Consider the following 24,178-nt stretch of genomic DNA (forward strand, 5'->3'; position numbering starts at 1 on the left):
AAGCCCACACAGCCCATTAAGCCGAACACAACTCATTTGTCTGGACCACAACCCTACACCAAAACCAAGCCCACGCTCGCCGAGTTGTTTGCGTCTCCGCCGCCGACGACGACGAGCACACCCGCAGGCGCAGATCTGAGATTGAGTGAGTGTGTGAGAGAGAAATCGGTGGAGATGGCCGGGAGGCTGACTGCGATGGGATCCCGCATCATGGGCGGCCACGGCGCAGCCGCACGCGCCGCGGCCTCCGCCCTCCGCAACCGCGCCGGCATGGGCCTCCCCGCCGGCAGGCACATCGTCCCCGACAAGCCCGTAAGCTAGGAGACCCCCCTCCCCCCCCTCCCCCGCTCTCTATTTGTTTGTGTGATCTCCATCTCTAATCGGTTCCATTTCGGATTGGGGATTTTTTGCGTCGCAGCTGCCTGTGAACGACGAGCTGGTGTGGGACAATGGCACACCCTTCCCTGAGCCCTGCGTCGACCGCCTGGCGCCGCACATCGGCAAGGTACGCTGATCCGACCCCTCCCCCTCCCTACTGCTGCAGTACACAAGACCGCATCCACTGCAATTTGGTTCGTTGCACCGCATCAAATGCGTCTATATCGGTTTGATTTTGATGTGTTCTGGTTGGACAGTACGAGGCTCTGGCGTGGCTGTGTGGAGGTCTGAGCTTCTTCGCGGCTCTCGGCCTGGCTGCCGTTGTGAATGACAAGGCCTCCAAGATGCCTTATGTGAGTTTCCAGTGCTACTGCTTCGTACTGCCTTGTGATTTCACAATCCCCATTGTTTGTTTAGAGACCATCCTTGTAGTGTTTATCTGTTTGGGCTATGATTTAAAGGAGACTTTCCTGCAAAAAAGTACACCTCTGTTCCTAATATAAGACGTTTTGGCAGTTCAATTTAAACTGCCAAAACGTCTTATATTTATAAACAGAGGTAGTAAAAGATTTAGCGGAGACTTGCCTTATGCAACTGTACAAAAAATGTTGTTGCTAAGATGGTATGACTGTTGGGTCATTGTGAGAGCGTTCCAATTGTTAATTTTAGGCTAGAGATGCAATTGTTATGAATTGATGTAAATTTGCACAATTTACCTAAACTAGACCTGAAAGATGGTGCAAACCCTGTCAATGGAGTTAACTGCAAATAGAGTACATTTTGGCGTTTTGTTGTTGTTGCATCTAGGCTCCTAGATGGGAGGATTCTTGTACTGTATGATCATCAACATATTTTCCTTGTGGTTTATTGGTTGTGATTTGTGTTCTAGCTGTCTAGTGCATGATCTAAATTGTTCCTGTTAGAAGTTTATATTCTGAGAGAATTAAAGACTGCAACTAGAAATTGATTAATTGAATTGGAACCAAGTTAATTGACCTCAGTTTGTGCAAAATATGTTCTCCCTTGTTCCTTGAAACAAATAAAATATAGAGAGCTTCCTTGATTTCTTATGTATCTATGGGGGCATTTGTTGTGGGTATTCTTTTCTTATCAAATGAACTGCAATTAATCATCTAACTCTCTGGATAACAAATGTAAATATCTGCCACCTCATTGCTTAGCAAGTTGTTTTACTGCCTTCATTCAACTGGCACTGCTGGCTTAAATTTCCCATGGAGGATCTCACTTTAGGAAAACGTCCACATTAGTACATTACACTCTCAAACTATTGGCTGTGCTCATGTACCCACTTAAACAATTTTTGGGCTAATTCAGTAACTCGCTGATTAATTTGAGATCCACTTAACCCCCTAACTAGACTCAGTGTTTCCCAAACAGGGGTTTCATAATCTTGGTTTGACACGTAGGCATGTCACATGTCACGCCATCATCAGGCACAACTCCTTTCCTCCATTTGGTTGATTTAAGCGGAAATTTTTCAAGGAAACAGAGTGCAGTGACGCGGCAGAGGGGTAGGAATTAAGGTTCCAGTGGTTGCTAGAGATATCGCGGGGCATCCAAGTGCTAGCTACCTTGGAGACGTGGCAGTCAGGGTGTCCTAGTGATAGGATCCATCAAGCAGGCTGGTCGTGTCCTTGGCCTTGAACGGCAGACGGAAGTGGCGCATATTTTCTCACCACATCATTTCCAGGAGCTCCTATATGATACCCTTCTTGACCTTCTGGAAGAAAGAACCCCAGTATGCGGGATTGCAGGTGCCCGGTCATCGCAGCCGCTCAGGACGCTATCTCCTCCGCGGCCCCGCCATTCTTTGTCAGGCACCTGAAATTGATCACTGGGAGCTCGCACTCTGACACGTGCAGAGGCTGACTGGCCAACAGCACTGTCATGCACGTGTGCTTGTTCTGTCAGATCACTGTGGCAGAGCAGCACTGCAACAACGCCTAGTAGCTGTCCGCTAGCGGCTGGTTAGCTAGCTCCAAAGCTAGATGTTCGAATTCACTACGGCGAGCTGTAAATACATCCTAGCTGTGAGCATCATTGTTTATAAGGCGTTAAGGCGAGCACCAACCGCCCTGACGCTTAAGCGCCTAAAGTGGGCATAATTGCAAGACAATGCCAGGGCGCGTTGCCGCCTAAGCGTCCGCCTTATAAACAATGGTTAGCATATCATGTCCTTGGGCTAATCAAAGTGAGCTGTGCCTATTCTGGATGCAAGGAAGCTACAGAGAGCGCCCGGTGTGCTTGGGTGTCGTTTTGTGGTGCAAACCCTGCCATGTCATCACCAATCCTGGTATAGGGGGTTAAGTAGACCTCAGATTCTTCATCAGGTGTTTTATTGGGCCTAGAAATTGTTTTGGGTGCATTCAATTTTTTTTAAAGCCTTTTATCCCAAACAAGTTGGGGTAGGCTAGATATGAAACCCTTTCACGAGGACTTCCCAGGAGGTCACCCATCCTAGTACTACTCTCGCCCAAATGGGTTTCATAGCCAAAAGACTGGCTAGTTTTTACGTTGGCTCGCCAAGCCTATCACAACCCTTAGATATGAAACCCTTTCACGAGGACTTCCCAGGAGGTCACCCATCCTAGTACTACACTCGCTCAAATGGGTTTCATACCTATAGGACTGGCTAGTTTTTACGTTGGCTCGCCAAGCCTATCACAACCCTCCTCGTTTACCCGGGCTTGGGACCGGCTATGCCTAGAAGACATAGGCGGAGTTTTTGGGTGCATTCAATAGTTTAGATATTTACTTCCTTAGAGAGCAGTTAGAGCATCTCTAGCAGACCTCGCAAAATCCTGACCCGCAAAACGCGTTTGCAGTTCAACGAAGATCTCGTTTGCGGGTCGAAAACGTGTGCAGCCGAACAGAAACCGTATATGGAACTGCATAATTTGAAAAAAAGTTTCGCGGGAGAAATTGCAACCGTAGTAGTTCATCATGTACTACATATACTACATGATCAAACACTAATTCATTACAAACACTAGTGCATACTACATACTACATTCACTACTAGTACTACAGGGGTGGGGATCTCACGGCGGTGAGCTCGCGGCCATGGACGACGCGGTGGAGGAGCTTAATCCTCCTCGTCGGAGCTGCCGAGGTCGATGTACTTCTCCTTCTGCTCCTTGCGGATGCGCCGCCACTCATTGTCCTTCTCCTTGGCGGCAAGGTTCGCCGCGACCGCCTGCTGGAACACGAGGTCTTCGAGCTCCTCGTGGTGGCGCCGACGCTCCGCCTCCTCGCGCAAGCTGCGTTCGGCAATGGCGGCCGCGACCGCGTTGACATCGGCGACGAAGTCCTCGGGCCCGACGACACCGCGGCGCACGATCTCCTCGGGCTCTTGCTTGATGGCGACGACCTCGATCTCCTCCGGCTCCTCCGACCACTCCCTCTTCACGGGGAGAAGGCTCGCGCCGGAAGAGGAACATCTCGCGGCGTGGGAGGATCTCGCGGCGGAGGACGGGCCCGTGGCGGAGGAGGGCGTACGCCTGTGCTGACGGTCGTATTCGTCCATCTCGCGGACGAGGAAGCTCGGCGGCGGCGAGAGGCCCCTGTTCGTCCACTTCCTCGCGCCGTTTGAGCGGACACGCCGCTCGCGCTCGGGCTCGCCGCCCCCGCCGGAGCTCCACATGCGGCCCCACATGGCGGCTGGAGGCGGAAAGGGCTCACCAACGGCGAGAAATGTGAGGAGGGGAGTGGGGAATTGCGGAGAGATGCGGCGGCGGGGGGATAGGGTTTCGACCCGCAAATGCACCGCGAACCCAAAGATATATTGATTGGGGGGGGGGGGCTGCAGTAAAAAAAAATTACGGGCCGGGCGAGTATATGGGCTTTGTTCTGGCCAGAAAATTGGGCCGAGCCCGTATACTCGCCGGAATTTTGCGGGTTTGCGACTTTTGCGGGGTCTGCTAGAGTTGCTCTTAGTATTTTGGTACACCCTTAAACCTTATATGTATGTCGGGCCTTAGATATTTGTGTTGAGTTCCTTATTATGATTTCGTCCCGACACAACCTTGTACTTCCCCAAAATTTGATGCCTGGAATCTGTTACTGGATATATACTGGTGATTATTGAGTCTAGATGATCGATTTATTCTGATAACTGTGAACTTCACTGTCATGCTGTATGTTACTTTATTGACTTGAACAATTGGATAGCCATGTTAGTAAGCATGGCCTGTGTCAAATCCTTTCAATCCCTGAGCTGTAATGCCTCCTTGATATGCAAAGTTTATACCCACGTCAGAAGGTATTGGTATTAGCATCGCTGGATACTAATACCAATACCTTATGTTGCATAATCTGTTATATCCTTCGAAGCACGGAGGATTTTATCATGTATGCTTGTTACCTTATGTGCTATACGCGTGTGGAAACAAAAGTTTGGTACTCTCCTGAAGGTTACAGTAGTCAGTAAAGCTAAAATGATCTTATATTTTGGGACGGAGGGAGTATCTGTTAAGCTTATGCCCTTTGTCCTAGATGAAATTCCTTAATATGGCATATCATCCCAATCCTACTTTTTCAGAATGCTGGAAACGAACAAGGCCCTAAAACTAATCGTCTGTTTAAACTTAATCTGATAGTTACTACAGATGCCAACTTGACTTAAAAACTTAATCTGATTTGTGATTGCAGACCTGAAAACTATCTAAACTAGACAATGCCCCACGGGTTGCTGTGGGAACCTTGTTAAAAAATATATGGCTAAGTTGTAGAATACTAAAGTTAATGCAAAAAGCGAATACAAAATGTCTTACATGACTTAATTCCTTGGAAAAATGTCATGCATGAGGTGGTATGCTTTGCATTAAGAGATTAATGAAAAAAGTAACTTGTGACTACATGCATGACTAGGTGATGTGGCATTGTTGCATGGAGAGGAAAATTTGGTAGTACTAGGTTGTAGCTATTTAAGAATAGAGGATTTATTGTAAATTGGTAAAGAAGGATGCCTGTTTTTAGTTTATTTTGCTGAACAAGCTAACTAAACTCATCATACTTTCTCTTGCAGACACCAAAAGTCTACCCGTTCGACAATTTGAGAGCGGAACTTGGTGATAGATCATAAAATATTTCCCCCCACCTTTTCAAGTGTTGCGAGGAACTGAACTCAGCACACCTCCTTTCATCGGGATGGTGTTTGTTGTCGTTTGTCATGTCATAAACATTGGTCTTGTAGTTTGCTGAATCGAGATAATCGATCCCAGTTTGCGCATATCTATGCATTGATCCATGTAATAAACAATATTGGGTATCGTGTTGATTTCAGATCAATTGACGATGGTACTCTTTGCAAATGTTTTCAAACTAAGTTTTTCCTCTCAATCACTCTTTTTTATAACCAGGCATGCACTTTGCGGCTACTTGTTTTACTGACAATGCCGGAACTATGATACTTGTAAAGCTGCATGTATAATGTCTGCTTGGTCAGCAACGTCCATATCCCATTCTAATTCGTTTCGGAAAGCACGGCGTTCACAGGTCTAACGCAGCAAGCACCGAACATGTCATTACGATTACTGTAGAAGTGCAAAGACATCTTGGCTCTGATACAATGTAGAAGTGCATGCTCTAGCTAATGCAACCAAAAGACCAATCTGATGAAAGAGACTAGGCAGCACATTATACGTCAACAGTTACAACACGACTTAACATTAAAGGACCAGTACACAGACAGAGAAAATTAAAATTCGCGCTCAGCACGTATCACTCCTAGCAAGCAAATTAACAACGTTCCATTCGTGCGTGCGTGCGTACGGACTCGGTTGATCAGTTAGGGCACTGGAAGCCAGCCGGGAGCTTCCTGCCGCAGTGGTTGACGAGGAGGCCGAGCTGGAGGGGCAGGCCGACGTCGACGACGCCCAGCACGTTGGCCTTGATGGCGGTGCAAAGGCAGACGGCGGCGTCCAGGTCGGCGAGGCCGTCGACGAGCTCGCAGCACGGCTTCTTCCCCGACGACGCCGTCGACCAGGAGCCTGCCATCAGGTTCGTCAGCCCGTCGCCTAGGCCCAGCACGTCCGCGCACACCCCCAGCTTCAGCGCGTCCACCGGGCACTTACCTCCGCCGCTCCCGCTCCCGCTCCCGCCCGTCACCATCGGTGCGCTCGGCGTTGGTTTGCTCTTGCTGGGGCAGGCCGCCTCTGTGGAGACGGCGAGGAGGAGGACGAGGCTCGCCGCTAGAGCCAGGGTGGACATTGCAACCACCGTGCTGCTGGTTTTGCCCGTCGCCGCCATGACTATGCTGTGACAAAGGTTAGAGAGATCGACGAGAGAATGAGTACGGGTGCGTGCCGTAGCTGCCGTGCATGTGGTGGTATTTGTAGGGGAGCCATCGGTCCGAAAGTTGCAAATTTACTTGAGTCAGGTGTCCGATTGGCTTTATCGCGGCGGCAATTACTGGAGCAACGTGCAATCGTTACCGTAGCTTCGGTACAACATGTAGGGAATGTAAATTCATTGTGGTTTTTCTTGTCGGTGACGCAGTAACTAGGAAACATGCCCGTGCGTTGCTACGGGGTGAAGGGGCAGTGGTTGAGAGAGGGTGGTGCACGGAGGACTTCCGCCAAGTGCAATTTTTTTCGACTTTTTTTTAACACAGTACAGACGAAGCGCTCATACATATGCACATACACTCACCGCTGTGAACGCACACACGCACACCCTACCCCTATGAGCACTTCCGAGAGACTGAGCCGGCATATCATTTTGATATTTATGAAGTCACCGTAGGTGCCTCCTCGTCGACGGGAACGTCTTCTCCCACTGAAAACACATCGCCGGAATTCCTGAAATAAATCCAGGAATAATGCGAGCAGCAGGACTTGAATCCTGGTGGGCTGGGGATGCCACTGTCCCTCTAACCATCCAACCACAGGTTGGTTCGCCAATTTTTCTCGACTTTGAAACATATTCTTCAAGAGTAGCTACTAACTCAACGGATTTTTGAACTTAGAGCACACATGATGTTTTTCGCCTCACTTCAATAAGACGCTGTATTAGACCGTCAATATATAGTGACAACATGCATCTCACCAGTATTTTAACCATCGTAGTGATGATAAAAATCACGACGCTTTTTAAGTTTTTTATTTTTTTATTCATTGGTCATCCATACATACCGCTCTCTATCTCTTTTCCTTCTTTGTTGTTTGCCATCCATGACTCGAGATTGCCATTCAAATTGCTTGCATGCAAGAAAGTTTTGTATACTATATGAATCTGCTGTTGATTGAAAAACAAATATGAAATTTGCATAAATAAATATGGCACATGTAGCAATTTATAAATAAATCTAATTATGCTGGGCATAAGCATCAGAATATATGTGTTGTTTGCTTGCTAGAGTATCATTGCTACACACACCATGTTTTTCGTGTGACTTTTTTTTTTTGCAAATAGTTTTTCGTGTGACTTCACTGCGACATTGTAGATTAGTTTGTCGATGCCTAGTAAAAATGTCGTGCATGCACTGACATGAGACAATAAAAATGTCGTATATGCAACACTTCCAAAGTAACTTTACATGGATGCAATTGTTCTTATTTTCCATAACATCAATGTTTGGTCAAAAGGATGTATAAGGTGGTTGCCTCATTCCTCCGTACCACCTTCAATATAACTAGGCAGATTTAAAGAAGAAGAATTAACTAGGAACCTTCAATATAACGTGTCACTGCAGAAGCGATAGCCCTTTTATTAGCAGGTATAGATATAGATTCAGGCGCTGCCTGCAGTGTGGTCACTTTGATAGAGCTATTGGTCAAAGTTTTTTTTTTATAGATGTTTTCGCATGGCTCAGTTTGCTGTCTCACGCCAAAAAAAAGGAAAAAGAAGGTTTTTTTCTTTCTTTTTTTGAGGAATCTCAGTTTGCTGTCTATCCAGCGGAGTTGCAGAAAGGAGTCGCGGAGGAGACAAGACCACCATGGGCTGGGCTGTTGTTGCATCTCGAGTGGGCTTTCTGGAGACAAGATCATCCAATATAACGTTTCTTTGGGCTTTCTGGTGAACATGTGCGGCCGCAGCAGCACTGCAGCAGAAGGGAAAGCAGCGGGTGGAGGTAGGCGTTTTTAGTCCCACCTCGCCTGGCTAGGCAGGAGGGAGTAGAGAGCTCGGCTACATAAGAGGGCGGGGTACAACCTGGAAGAGGCACGCAGCTGCGTGGTGAGCACAAAGCGAACTATTCTTTCGCCTTTTACTAAAGAATACCGTGTGCATGCCACACTAAGCAGCATATGCTAATATTTTGAGGGTGCTTTCTCAAATTTCAAAATAGTTGATATTGTTTATGCTTATATACCCTTGTAAATAATAATCCAAATCTTAGATCCTTTTGTTCAACGTTCAAAGTTCTGACTGCTCTGCTTGGATTTTAGCATAATTGCAGGCTCATCTTTGTAATGGTTGGCCAACCTTTCGTCGTGAGAAATTTATGCTACTATTTCGTCAGGGATTAAATTCAGCCATCTAGCTGAATATCGCTAGCTATGCCTTTCAGTTCTACGATTACTTGTTTCAGGATTTGTATCTAGCCGCAGCCAACAGCTCTCTAATGCAGTGTCTTCTACAGTACCAGCAATTCAGGATCCGTTCTTTCACTCCTTTCAGTATCTGTTCTTCAATATGCTAGTGTCAGATACACCAAAAATCTTCTGTTAGCTGTGACTTCTATATGAATTATTGGTTTTATCAACTAGCTGTTGGCTGCAGTGCAAAATTTCCCTGGTGGACCATAATCCATAAGTTTTTTCTTTTCCTTCTTCTCTCCATGAAGTTGTTCTTGCCCAAATATGAATCATGTCTTCAGCAAACGTGCCAGCAGTGTCTTGCATCTAGGTGACCTGCATCATAATATAATTCTTGTGCTAGTTTGACTTGCATTATACTCCCTCCGTCCCATAATATAAGAACGTTTTTGACACTAGTGTCCCATAATATAAGAACGTTTTTGACACTACACTAGTGTAAAAAACGTTCTTATATTATGGGACGGAGGGAGTAGTATAACTCTTGGCTGTAGGTGACTTGCATCATACTATTATTCTTGAGCCTGTAGATCAATTCTAGTGCAGCTCTTCTGTAGCTTACTCTTGTGCCCTGGGCTAGACGCTTAGTATTCCTGCAGCTCCTCTTGCAATAGTTTGCCCTCCTATTTTTTCGAAATAATATGATGGAAAAATCACTAGTTTCTGTAGAACAGTATCTGTAATTTTAATTTATACTATTGGAGACTAGTTTGTAGGTTAGTCTGGAAAGGTAATATCTGGAACTTCAATTTAAACTATCCGATAGCAAAAACACTTCCTTCATAGTGGAGCTTGATGGAAGTAATTTTTGCTCTGTTTATATCTAGATGTTGTTGAGACAAAAAACATGCAGGAAGAGCAGAACATATTTTTTGTGTATTTACTACAATATCTGGAGAGCATATTAATAGAGTTTCAGAAAACATTGAACATCTTGAAAGAAGCCACCATTTTTCAAATGGAGTGCCTAGAACTCATTTAGGTGAGATATAATTTGGTCTCATTCACCTTGAAAACAAAAACAGATACAACCCACGTCAGCACACACGCATCTTATAGCATCACATCCAATGGCTATAAAAGGTGAATGAGACCAAACTATATCTCATCTAAATGAGTTCTAGCAAAACTGTTTTTCAAAATCACTTCCATCATTCAATGAGCTTATCCTAGTATGCTGCTGAGCTGGATCTTATTAACTCTGCAAAAACATTTATTAAATTGACAGCTGCGTCCCCCCCTCCCCGCGTCGTCCGCTCTCGGGCGACTCGGGGGCGAAACCCTAGGCGCCGCCGGTTCCCCGCCTCCCCTTCTCCCCCCCTCTGCCGCCACCGGCAGCCGTCGTCGGGCTTGCACGCGCGGCGGTAGGCGGCGGCGGTTGCTTCCCCGCGCACCCGCCTCGACCTCTGGAGAGCCCCCACCCCGCATCGGGCTCCGCCGCCCGCTTCCCCTGCTCCCCTGGTGGCCGTCGAGGCCGGCCCTCTGTGGTGGCTGTAGCCGCTGGCGTTGTCGCCCTGCGCCTGGTCGCCTGGGACGGCTCCGCCCGTCAGATCGCCGCCTCGGCCCTGGGATCGGGGCCAGCTACTCCGATCTAGCGGCTGGTGGGCCGGGGTTCGCCGGATCCGCCCGGATCTGGCTGGCGTGGCCTTGCCTCGTCCTGCCCGGCTTGGGTTTTCGCGGTGTGGTGCTCCCTGGTGGCGGCGGTGTGGGTCTTTCTCCATGTTTCGACGGGATGTGTGCGGTGGGTGGATGCCGGGGCGGCGGTCTCGGGCGGTGTGGACGGCGTTGCCTCTTCGGTGGGCGACGGCCGTGGATGCTGGTGATCTGCGACTTCGGCCGTGCGGGCGGCGAGGTCTCGGTGGACGTCACCTAGCGTGCCTGCTTCGATGAAGTCCAACGCCTTCTCCGACTGCGTGCGCTCCCCTGGCCAGGTCTTTGGCCGGGTGGATGGGATGGGGGCGGGACCGGGGGAATCCCTTGGCCGTCGGCGGAGGCCACGACAATGGTGGCGCCTTTGCTGGGCGTCGGTCCCCTTCCTGGAGGCCTTGTCGAGGTCCTCGTTCGTCTTTCACTATGCTCTTCCTTTGGACAAAAGCTCTAGTTCCCCTTGCAGGCGACGGCGTCGTACCCTCATCGCGCTCCTTCTTCTAGGCGTCACCCGGGGTTTCCGGAAGCATGGTGGGCACTTTGCGGTGCGTGTGAGGTGTTTGGCGGCGACAATGTGTGCGGCGTTTCATCTATTCTCCGCCGGTCTTCGTCTTGTGGTAGCGCTCCTTCTGCTTGGAGATGGACTAGCGTAGATTGTGGTCGTCGTTTGGCGTCATGGTGGCATCGATGGCGGAGGAACCTGCCATGGTTGGCACCTCAATCTGCTCTGAAGATGGACCAGTGGGAGATGGCGGCGACGACACATGTGAGTGCGTCGGACCGGATTGTGCCCCGGACCCGGTATGTGGCTCGGTCGGGGCCTCCGACTTTTGATGTTAGGCTTAGGTGAGAGGTCTGGGTATTTGGCCCAGCTTGCATCCCTTCATCATATGGATAGGAGTAGCGGCAGATGTTGCCAAAATGGCGGATTCAGTCATATTGTTGTACTACTTTGTAAGGTTCTTGAGAATAATAAATAAAATGACCGCATGCATCTCCCAGATGCAGAGGCCGGGGGTCAGCCTCATTTTCTAAAAAAAATCAGCCACAAATTTAGCGCAACCAATAATCGGTAGACACGAGCTTTACACGCACTAGAAGGAACGCTCGTGTGTTGCAACGGGACCACATTAACTTTAAGTGGCATTGGCGACCTTTTTTACCATCAAATCCTCACACACACACACTCTCTCCCTCTTCCTCACACTCTCTCCCCCTCTCCCTCTCTCTCTCTAACACACACACATATCCATCTTATTAGGTACGATACCATAATCCATCTATTTCACACACACACGCTAGTGCATAACAATATGGATTATGTGTATTGTATTTGCCACCACAACTGAGAGAATTAATTTCATGTAAATCGGCCAGCCACAGCTCCAAGAATACGCGGAGGAGGTGGCCCGGGTCGGCGTCGGCGCCGTCCAGCGCGGGCCACGGGCCCGCTTCTAAGTGCGTCTGAGCGCCGGCCACCCACGCCGGGTCCTTCAAGTGCCGCTTTCACTGCACCAACTCCCAGGGCCACGGCCACAGCCAAGGCCAGGGAAGCCGCCCTTCTTCGCCCCCTTCACTGGCCGCGGCCAATGCGGTGCCGCGGCACCCGGCCTCGCCGTCCTCGTCCTCCGACACTGTCGTGACCCAGTGACGCAGCCCAAGCATCGGCCTTGAGAATCAAGAACGCTCGACAATGGAGAGGGAAGGGAAGATCATATACATGTCATAAGAAATGGAGTTTATTTACTGCTCCCTCGATGTATTGTTTCCTTTGTTTGGAGATTGATTACCATCCATGAGTTAAGGTAAGGTTAATGTGATTGAGTGATTTTTCTGAAAATTAATTATTTGTTTTCTTATTAATGTGATTGAGTGATTTAAGGTAAGGTTAATTAATTTAGATTTGATCTTTAGAGATTGTTCGTGATTGATTCTACATTACTAAATAACTTGCGTCAGTATGGAAAGTTCTGATCTGTTCAGATTTCTTTCGTCGTGTGAGAGGGTGACGCAAAAATAAACCGATGAAGTGGGGGAGGGGACGAAAAAATCTACGAAAAAACCCAGCGAAGATGGGAGGAGGTACCAAAAAAACCATAAAAGGTGGGACGAAAAAAAACTTGAAAGCGAGACTACCAACTGCTTTATTAGAAGTAGAGATTAGTACATGCACAAGCGACAACCTTAAAGAACCATGTACTGCAGGCAATTTTCCTTTTTCAAGACAATAAGCATGAGGACTTTAAGGTCAAGTGTCTTGCACAGAAAGTTTTTCCATATCACAAGCTTCATGGACGTACGTGAGAGGATTGGATAATCTATGGCGGATCCTCCGGACACAGTATTTGATTTGGTTGCAACAATCTTTGCCGCTTCTGCTGGGGACTCCTGGTGTCATGGTTTGAGTTTGACGGGCGCAGCTGCAAAACCAACTTATAGGTCATCTTACTACACAAAGAGGGCAACAAGAACACCAGAAACAGGGCATCAGGCCATCAGGGTGGGACTATATACCTCATGAGTAGCACTACCAGCACAATGAGCATTTCTTGCACCATCCTCAACTTCATCTGATGCACATGGAGCACAAAACAATAAGATTCATGATTATTGAATTCATGCTTCAGCCAATTCATTCAAAAGTCCGAACTGATGGAGAGAGGCGGACAATATATTTCAACACTCCCCCTCACGTCTAGGCCAGTTTAATCCTTAGACGTGGGATCGATGTAGGCCGCAGAATCGTTTTTATTTAATGCTGCGTTGGCAGGGTCTTGAACTCAAGACCTCTTGGCTCGGGTACTATATTGAATTCATGCTCCAGCCAATTCATCCAAAAATCCGAACTGACGGAGAGAGGCGGGCAATATATTTCAACAATGATCACCCACTAATCACTATAGAAATACTCAAATGCACGATGATTTCACAACCAAATTACCAGTTTGAATTTAGGCCCCAATCAGCACAATCTAACAACGAATTGATCATCCCGATTCAAAGCGAATACCTAAAGTAAGATGTCCTTTTACCTAATCACACCTCAACCAATTCCAGGTTCTTCAACAAAAAGCAAACGTTTCTGAGGATTCAAGTCTTCAACTATCATTTACTCTCAGAAGCCATAAGTGAAGAAAATGGCCCAAATCCGTACAGATGATAAGACTGACCGATCTAACATGAACAATAGACGATGTGACCAATCTAACATGGGCTACACGAAACAAGAACCGTACGGACTGAAATAAAACGTGCTTGAACACACCTATGGATACAGCAACATATTTCTAAAAAGGACACAAGGAAAAACACTGAGCTGCACAGTTACCTGAATCGCCATTCATCAGATATTTGTGCAGCGCACAGCGAATGTAGGTTGGATGGAAATCCAAGGATCTATGTGCATCAAGTGGCATCAGCTCTCGCACTGCCTTGTTCCTCATGTCAACGGTGACAACCCATTTAGTTCCGTCCCAGCCATCCCCCTTTGACATGAGGCAAACAACATCATCAGTACACATGATGGGATAGGTCGTTTTTAGGTCCTTCAATGGCAGGTCCGCAGCGCCGCCGCAACCAGGCAAAGAGACAGTTCCAAGGTCATCATCAACATGAAGCATGCTCCCCTTGCGCCAATAGTCCCAAGAGATGTGCCTGTACCATGTAATGAGTCTCCAACCAGCGGACTCGTATTCCTCCTCCTCCTTCCTTGGATCCTTGGCCAATTCAGAGTCACAGAGCACGTCCTTTGCCGAGTGTTGACGCTCAAAAATGGCACAGTCATAAAATTAGCATAGGCTGCATCAAGACTAATTCAAACTTATGATTGGAGGTCACCTCTGAATGGCTCTCTTTAAGAAGATCGAGATGGATATGAAGATGGTTTAAAACGGAGCTCGGAAACAATAGTTGTGACAAGTTCAGAGATGCTCATGTTGACACCAGATTAAAGAATGACATGAAACTCAATTAAGATGGCCTCTAATCGAAAAGGTTTCAACACTAAAGTTGTGCGTCTCGTTGAAACGGTTGATTTTGATATAAAAATCGTCCTAATCCGAGGTCGTATGCAACCTATGGAGACAAAACAAGGTCAGAAACAAAAGTTGCAGAGTCATTTCGGACCGACCGAGTTGATTTGATCGGTGAGACCGAGTTGGTCCGAAAATTTACCAGAGAGTTGGCAATGTTCATTCGGTAGGACTGAAGCAAACCAATCGGTGAGATTGAGTTGATCCGAGAAATTACAGAAGGATACAGAGAGTTGGCAACGTTCACTCGGTGGGACCGAAACGAACCAATCGGTGGGACCGAGTTGATCCGGAAAATTACCAAAGATTCCTGTCCGAGTTAGGTTAGGCTTTTTGATGTTTTGGACAGAAATTTTAGTCCTTTTCTTGTACGGGAAGTCCAGCCGCCTCATAAATAGATGAGAGGTGATGGCCGATTGAACAACACACAATCGATCAAATCATCTACCACTTTTTATCTTTTATCTTTTCTCCTTAACCCTAGTTCTTCCTCTTCCTCGTTCTTCGTCTGTTCTTCTTGTTGCAGGGCGGCGAACCTCGAGGCCCTAGGGGCGATCTGGTCGACCTAGGGCAGCCCATAGCCGCCGCGCGTCCAGACGGGGTCCCTCCCGGGCATGTGGGGTTTCGGGTCCTCAAAAGCACCCGCTGGATTGCTTGCGTACCGCGCTTCTGGCCGGGTCTCCTTCGACGTGAGCTGCGGTGCATCACCCCCGGCGTCGAGGGTACACGGTGACGTGTTCGTGTGCGAACACACTTTTTGGCGACTCCGCTGGGGACTAAAAATCAATCAATCATCATCCACCATGTCCGATCTTCCCAAGCCATCTGAGGTAGACGCCGATAACATCATTAAGTCCAGTCTTGATGAGATATCAGCCGATCATCGCCAAATCTATGAGGAGTACAAGAAGGTGCGCGAAGAGAAGGATTTGCAGGAGTTCCTTGCAAAATTAAAGAAGGCTCGCCAAGGCAACATCACTCCGATTGAAGAAATCAAGTTCCCTCCTCTTCAAACCGAGCAGGTTAAACCCTCTGTGAGTACTACCTTTTCTCCTGAGCAGTGGGCTGAGATTGAGAGTCGTATTGCTGATGGTAACAATCTGGTCTATCAAACTTTCATAGAAAATACTAATGCTCAGAAAAATATATCTCAATCATCTAATGGTAATGGTGGTATAGCTGCTAGCGTGCAAAACCCTAATCTGGCTTTACCTATTTCATCGGTGCCTCCCATGCCGATGACTTATTACCCTACCGAAGCAAATCAAATTGTTGCTGCACCCATTAATCCTATCATGAGTATGCCAAGTTCGGTGGTGACGCCGAACCAAGCCCTACCCATAGGTGCAAACGCTGTTAGATCACTGCCGAATTACAATTCGGCATACATGCCACAATTCACACCTGCAGCTACTAACCCTACTCCTCCTATGCCACTGCCACAAGCTTCATCGTCCACTGTGGATGATGGTCTAGCTAATCTTAGAGAGGAGATGTCTAAGATGCTCCGAGAGAATTTTGGAGTTGAGTTACCAAGGAACCGTATTTACCAAAAGCCATATCCAGAATACTTTGATGCAATTCAATGCCCTCCGGGATATAAAATTACAGATTTTGTTAAGTTTAATGGAGAGGGCACAAAAACCACATGGGATCATGTTAGTCAGTACTTGACACAATTAGGTGAGGCAAGTTCACAAGACGAGTGGAGAGTACGTTATTTTCCTTTATCTTTAACCGGTACCGCTTTCTCGTGGTTTTCCGCGTTACCACCCGGTTCTGTTACTACATGGTTTCACTTGGAAAAAAAGTTTCATGATCATTTTTATAGTGGCGATAATGAGCTTAAGTTGTCACATCTTACATCGGTTAGACAAAAGCATGATGAATCGGTCTCCGATTACGTCAAGAGATTTAGAGATACAAAAAACCGGTGCTATAGTTTGGTGATAACCGAGAGAGATTTGGCTGATCTTATGCTTAATGGTTTGAGAACTCACATTAGAGAAAGGCTAGAAGGACATGAGTTTTTAAATATCAACCAAGTCTTGCAAAGGGCTTTGGCTCAAGAAAGCCGAAGCAAAGATCTTAAAGAGGTGCATAGATATAAAACTGATCGTCCTAAGATGAATATGGTTGAGTATGATAGTGACCACTCGGACGATGAGGGTGATATTTATGCTGCTGAATTTGTTTGGCCATCTAAGGCCAAACCATTTACTTGCAATGATTTAAAGCCAATTCATAAGAATCGTGATGAAGAGATGAAATTTACTTTCAACATTGCTAAGTGTGATAGAATATTTGATGCTTTATTGCAAGTGAAGATTATTAGAATATCTCATACTTTACCGCCGTTTGAAGACCTGAAACGGCGTGCTTATTGCAAGTATCATAATTCTTTTTCTCATGCTACTAATGATTGTAATGTTTTTCGACGACAGATACAATCGGCCATTAATGACAGACGATTGAATTTTTCTGAGATGCAAGTTGATAAGCAGCCTTTTCCAATGAACACCATGGATTTGGAGGGGAAGAAGATGTTAATTCGGCCCAGCATAGCCGAATCAGCTAATAAAAATAATATTGTCATTGGTGAGCCCAGGAAAAATAAGGAGAGCGACAAGGTCTTGGGGAGACAAGTTGTGCTTGACAAGCAACCCGATGACAAGGAGGTAATCAAGATCACCATCAAGAATCCTACACTCGGGGGGCAACCACAAGTGCAAGAGAACACTCATGTAAAATTTGTTAAGCCCAAGAGTCCAGAGGTTGGCAAGTGGAAGATGAATGAAGCTAAAGTGCAGCGCAAGAAAATCAAGCCAACTTTTGATATGTTGTTGTCCAAGTATGCCAATCAAGCGGCCGGTTCTAGCTCTAACCGGTCAAATTTGAAGCGCTCAAGGTCACCTCCTCGGGAAGAATTTCAGCATCATGCAAGGCCATATGGGTCATGGGCACCGGGACCATGGATGGCGCCACCGCCCTATGCGCCATACTACATGGGAGACTTCAATGGAGGATGGGGGCAGTCCCCAATGGCCCCTTATGCTTTTCATCCGGGTTGGGAAGAACCAAGGAGGCCCATTCATGAGAGGCTTTCTTATCCCACACGAGGCCGTTTGAACAATGGTGTCAATCGGCCAATGCAAGATAATCAAAAAAAGGGTCAGTAGGCAAGTGTGGCGTGCCAAATCACCAAGTGTTGAAATTTCAGAGCCTAGCAAGCAAAATGAGAAGAGTACTAGTGGTGAAACTATTCTGATAGGCACTAAAGAATTAATAATCAAAGAGCCAATTATTGTTGATAATCCGGCTGATTCTAATAAAGATGTGGCTGCGGTCCAGCAAGGCCCCATGGCTAATGATCATGAAGCTAGCACAAGCAAGGCCAAGTCGAGGGATCCAAAATATACTCAGCCTAAGTGGTGTCCTTCCGGTCTGACCAAGGCACAAAAAAGGAGATTGCAGTGCATGAGGAGTCATGAGAAGGAGGAACAAGAAGCAGAAAAGCTAAGGGATAAATTATTCAATGAAAGCCGTCCCATGGTAACCCCCAAAAAAGTGTGGAGGCCAAAGCAAAAGGAAAACATAGCAGCTTCTGCATTGATCATAGCAACACCTACACCACCAACGGAGGACGATGCGGCTACTATTACATCGTCCACTTTGCCTACTACTTCCTCTTCCCTTGGAGATATTTCGGAGTCAGTGGACATGCTTGCGGAAGGAGATGAAATGCTTGATTATGAGTCTACACCGGTTCATGAAGGTATGGCTATTAATATGGTGTATTACTTACCCGCTGAATTTCGTGCTATAGATGATGAAGGGGAAGTAGCTCAACTAGATTTTGGTCCTAAAAATGCTATATTCGAGAAGCCAAAAGAACCGGTGACGCACTTGAAGCCATTGTTCCTTAAAGGTCATATTAATGGATCGTCGGTTGCTAGAATGCTTGTCGATGGTGGTGTTGTGGTGAATCTTATGCCATATTCGGTCTTCAAAAAATTGGGGTTGCGTGATGAACAATTAATAAAGACAAACATGGTGCTTAATGGATTTGAAGGCAAAGAGAAAACTGAAGCCAAAGGTGTAATGTATGTGGAGCTTACGGTGGGAAGCAAAACTTTGGCTACCGCATTCTTTGTCGCCGAGGTGCAAGGTAACTACAATGTGATATTAGGCCGCGATTGGGTTCATGCAAACCAATGTGTGCCATCTACTATGCACCAGTTTTTAATTCAATGGGTTGATGATGAAGTAGAAGCCATTCATGCGGATAATTCGGCTTGTGTTGCTTTGGCCGATGCATCGGTGGATTGGCAACATCCCAATGCTACTTGCTTGACGGGGCGCGACTTGTCAGAATTTGATTTTCTTAGCACCACAAAAAGTGGTTTTGTGCCTGTTTCTTTAAAGCCGGTTGGCGATAATCGACTCCAAGGTATGATGTATTTAAATGGATCCTAACTCAGAGTGGTTACAAAAGCGTCTTGTAGAATATTGGTCCAATGAGAACGATATGTATGAGTCCATAGAAGAGTTAGATGATATGGATAAATTAGGACAAGGTTTTACATCGGTCGATCCATTAGAAGAGATAGATATAGGAGATGGTTCAATTCCTAGGCCGACATTTGTAAACAAAAATTTAAGAGCCGATCATAAAGCTAAGTTGATCGAGCTATTGAAAGAATATGTTTGTTGCTTTGCATGGGAATATCATCAGATGCCAGGTTTAAGCCGAGAGCTAGTGGAGCACCGTTTACCTATAAAGGCTGGTTTTAGACCATACAAGCAATCGGCCAGAAAGTTTAATTAAAAAACGTATGACCGGATCAAGGAAGAAATCGGTCGTTTGCTTAAAGCTAATTTTATTAGACCTTGCAGGTATGCCGAGTGGATATCTAACATTGTACCAGTAGAGAAGAAAGGCTCCGGCAAGTTGAGGGTTTGCATTGATTTCAGAGATTTGAATAGAGCTACACCTAAAGATGAGTATCCTATGCCAATAGCCGATATGCTTATTAATGATGCTTCTGGACATAAGGTCATTAGCTTTCTTGATGGTAATGCGGGGTATAACCAGATTTTTATGGCCGAAGAGGACTTGTCCAAGACGGCTTTTCGGTGTCCTGGTTTCCTTGGTTTATTTGAGTGGACAGTGATGACCTTTGGATTAAAAAATGCCGGTGCCACGTATCAAAGGGCTATGAATTTAATTTTTCATGATTTGCTTGGTGTTATACTTGAGGTTTATATTGATGATATTGTTGTCAAATCGGATGCTTTTGAATCTCATCTAGCCGATTTGCGCTTAGCTTTTGAGAGAATGAAAAAATATGGACTAAAGATGAATCCTTTAAAGTGTGCTTTTGGTGTATCGGTTGGAAAGTTTTTGGGTTTCATTATTCATCAAGATGGCATAGAGATTGATCCCAAAAAGATACAAGCTATACAAAAGTTGGAGGCTCCAACTTGCAAGAGAGATATGCAAAATTTCCTTGGCAAAGTCAATTATTTAAGGAGATTCATAGCCAACTTGTCAGGGAAGGTTGATGCATTCACTCCCATCCTTCGGTTAAAGGACGATGCCAATTTTACTTGGGGGGCAAAACAACAAGAAGCATTTGATATGATAAAAAGTTATTTGTGCACTCCTCCGGTGTTGAAAGCTCCCAAACATGGAGAGCCCTATAAGCTTTATATTGCGGCGGAGGAAGGTGTTATTGGTGTTGTTTTGACTCAAGAGACAGAAGGAAAGGAGCATGCTATTACTTATTTGAGCCGACGCTTATTGGATGCCGAGACAAGGTATACATTTATTGAGAAATTATGTTTATGCTTATATTATGCTTGTACAAAATTGAGACATTATCTAGTGCCTAGTACTTGCATTATAGCTTGTCAAACCGATGTCATCAAGTACATGTTGCATAGGCCAATTCTTAGTGGTAGGATTGGCAAGTGGGCTTATGCTTTAATTGAATATGATTTGGCTTATGAATCTCTGAAATCCATGAAAGGCCAAATCGTTCCTAATTTTATTGTTGAGCATCGGATTGATGACAAGCATGATATTGATATAAACCTTGTCTCGTCAGTACCATGGAGATTATATTTTGATGGTTCAGTTTGTAGCAATGGCCAAGGTGTTGGTATTGTTTATATATCTCCTCATGGTGCTGTTTTTGAAGCCTCATGCCGCTTAGAATATTTTTGCACAAATAATCAAGCTGAATATGAAGCATTGTTATTCAGTTTAGAAATGTTGCTTGCCATAGGTGCTACACATATTGAGGCTTTTGGTGATTCGCTATTAGTAGTGCAACAAATATCCAAAGTATTTCAATGTTTTGACGAATCACTTAATGTTTATCTTGATAAATGTCTAGATACAATTTCTACTTTGGATTATTTTAGCATTGCTCATATATCTAGACATGACAATTGGAGAGCAAATGAGTTGGCACAACAAGCATCCGGCTATCATGTTGATCATGGCATGTTTCATATTTCTCAAAGGCCGATGTCTAGTCTTGCCAACATAGGGGAGGTCGAGCCGGAGCCCACCGTTTCGGCCACTAATGAAGTATTTAATGCAGGAGAAAATCAAGACTGGAGGAAACCCATAATTGACTATTTGTGTGATCCTAGTAAGAGGGTGAACAGGACTGTTCGGCGTATGGCTTTCAAATACACAATGAGAGATGATGGTCTCTATCGCCGAACGGTTGATGATGTTCTTTTAAAGTGCTTGGATGAGGACCAAGCAAGAGTTGCTATGGGAGAGGTCCATGAAGGTATTTGTGGCACTCATCAGTCGGCTCCCAGGATGAAATGGTTATTACGACGTGCTGGGTTTTATTGGCCGACAATGGTTAATGATTACTTCCGGTATTATAAAGGATGTGAAGCCTGTCAAAAGTTTGGTGATATTCAGTTGGCTCCCGCTACTATGTTACATCCTATTATCAAGCCGTGGCCTTTTAAAGGTTGGGGATTAGACTTTATTGGAGAGATTCATCCTTCTTCTTCAAAGGGGCATCGGTTCGTGTTGGTGGCGACTGATTATTTCACTAAATGGTCTGAAGCAATACCACTCAAAAATATGACTCATACAAAGGTAATTCGATTCATAACTGAGCGCATTATTCATAGATTCGGCATTCCTCAAACATTAACTACAGAACAAGGTTCATCCTTTATGTCACATCAAGTTAGATAATTTTCCGAATCATATAAGATAAAGTTGCTCAATTCCTCTCCATATTATGCCCAAGCCAATGGACAAGCTGAGTCTAGCAATAAAATATTAATCAAGCTCATCAAGAAGAAGATTGAGGATAATCCAAGGAGATGGCATGAGCAACTGTCCGAAGCTTTGTGGGCGCACAGAATCTCAAGACATGGTGCTACAAAGGTAACTCCATATGAGCTCGTATATGGTCAAGAGGCCATTTTACCAGTGGAAGTGAATTTGAATGCTTTGAGAATAGCCAAACAAAATGATTTATCGGCGGTGGACTTTTATAACTTGATGATGGACAATATTGATGAAGTCGTCGATAAACGTTTGGCTGCTTTGAAGGCCATAGAGAGAGATAAGTTGAGGGTGACAAGAGCTTACAATAAAAAGGTCAAGTTGAAGACTTTTCAAGTTGGCAAAACTATATAACTCAAAATATATAAGTGAAGCACAAAGAGTATTCTAATAATTTCCAAATCATGTATGGCTCTCTCAAAAGGTGTGTACAACAAGGATGATTGTGGTAAACTAAAAATCAAAGACTCAAATCATACAAGACGCTCCAAGTAAAACACATATCATGTGGTGAATAAAAATATAGCTCCAAGTAAAGTTACCAATGGAAGTAGACGAAAGAGGTGATGCCTTCCGGGGCATCCCCAAGCTTTGGCTTTTTGGTATCCTTAGATTATCTTGGGGGTGCCATGGGCATCCCCAAGCTTAGGCTCTTGCCACTCCTTGTTCCATAATCCATCAAAATCTTTCACCCAAAACTTGAAAACTTCACAACACAAAACTTAACAGAAAATCTCGTGAGCTCCGTTAGCGAAAAAACAAAAGACCACTTCAAGGTACTGTAATGAACTTATTCTTTATTTATATTGGTGTTAAACCTACTGTATTCCAACTTCTCTATGGTTTATAAACTATTTTACTAGCCATAGATTCATCAAAATAAGCAAACAACACACGAAAAACAGAATATGTCAAAAACAGAACAGTCTGTACTAATCTGTAACTAACGCAAACTTCTGGAACTCCAAAAAATAATCCAAAACAGGAAGACCTAGGCAATTTGTTTATTGATCAGCAGCAATTGGAATCAGTATTTTATCACGTTCTGGTGATTTTTAACAATTGTTTTCGTGAACAGAAAGTTTCTGCAAATTTCTGCAAGATCAAATAACTATCATCCAAGAAGATCCTATAGATTTAACTTGGCACAAACACTAATTAAAACATAAAACACATCTAACCAGAGGCTAGATCAAATATTTATTCCAAAACAGAAGCAAAAGAAAAGAAAAACTAAAAATAAATTGGGTTGCCTCCCAACAAGCGCAATCGTTTAACGCCCCTAGCTAGGCATAAAAGCAAGGATAGATCTAGGTATTGCCATCTTTGGTAGGCAATCCATAAGTGGCTCTCATGATAGATTCATATGGCAATTTTATTTTCTTCCTAGGGAAGTGTTCCATTCCTTTCTTTAATGGAAATTGGAATCTAATATTCCCTTCCTTCATATCAATAATTGCACCAATCGTTCTAAGGAAAGGTCTACCAAGAATAATAGGACATGAAGGATTGCAATCTATATCAAGAACGATAAAATCTACGGGCACATAATTCCTATTTGCAACAATAAGAACATCATTAATTCTTCACATAGGTTTCTTAATAGTGGAATCCGCAAGGTGCAAGTTTAGAGAGCAATCATCAAAATCGCGGAAATCGAGCAAATCGCACAAAGTTTTGGGAACAGTGGAAACACTAGCACCCAAATCACATAAAGCATAGAACTCATGATCCTTAATCTTAATTTTAATAGTTGGTTCCCACTCATCATAAAGTTTTCTAGGGATAGAAACTTCCAACTCAAGCTTTTCTTCATAAGATTGCATCAAGGCATCAACGATATGTTTAGTAAACGCTTTATTTTGGCTATAAGCATGAGGAGAATTTAGCACGGATTGCAACAAGGAAATACAATCAATCAAAGAGCAATTTTCATAATTAAATTCCTTGAAATCCAAAATAGTGGGTTTAGCAACATCTAGGGTTTTGATTTCTTCAATCCCACTTTTATCAAATTTAGCATCAAGATCTAAAAACTCCGAATTCTTGGAACGCCTTCTAGGTAAAGGTGGATCATATTAAGTCTTATTATTATCAAGATTCATATTGCAAAACAAAGATTTAATAGGGGACACATCAATAACTTTTAGATCTTCATTTTTATTTTCATAGAAATTTGAAAACACGCTTTCATAAAGCAATCTTTCTTATCACGCATCCTAGCGGTTCTTTCT

At 44.9% G+C, this 24,178-nt stretch overlaps 2 protein-coding genes and 1 pseudogene across 2 annotated transcripts; 2 read left to right on the plus strand and 1 right to left on the minus strand.

The window, feature by feature from the left end:
* LOC123181608 (NADH dehydrogenase [ubiquinone] 1 beta subcomplex subunit 8, mitochondrial) lies at positions 1–5,739 on the plus strand. Its single transcript, XM_044593916.1, has 4 exons — positions 1–312; positions 419–505; positions 636–731; positions 5,426–5,739. The coding sequence occupies exons 1-4, from the start codon at positions 175–177 to the stop codon at positions 5,480–5,482; spliced, it is 378 nt and encodes a 125-aa protein (XP_044449851.1). The 5' UTR covers positions 1–174; the 3' UTR covers positions 5,483–5,739.
* Positions 5,740–5,916: 177 nt separating this feature from the next.
* Positions 5,917–6,684, minus strand: LOC123181607 (putative lipid-binding protein AIR1). The gene has a single exon (XM_044593915.1). It carries the CDS (start codon positions 6,646–6,648, stop codon positions 6,184–6,186), a length of 465 nt encoding a protein of 154 aa, XP_044449850.1. The 5' UTR covers positions 6,649–6,684; the 3' UTR covers positions 5,917–6,183.
* A 1,881-nt stretch (positions 6,685–8,565) lies between these two features.
* LOC123183728 (uncharacterized) lies at positions 8,566–8,678 on the plus strand (annotated as a pseudogene).
* Positions 8,679–24,178: the final 15,500 nt, after the last annotated feature.

The sequence above is a fragment of the Triticum aestivum genome, chromosome 1D, assembly GCF_018294505.1.
Source record: "Triticum aestivum cultivar Chinese Spring chromosome 1D, IWGSC CS RefSeq v2.1, whole genome shotgun sequence".
Classification (NCBI taxonomy): domain Eukaryota; kingdom Viridiplantae; phylum Streptophyta; class Magnoliopsida; order Poales; family Poaceae; genus Triticum; species Triticum aestivum.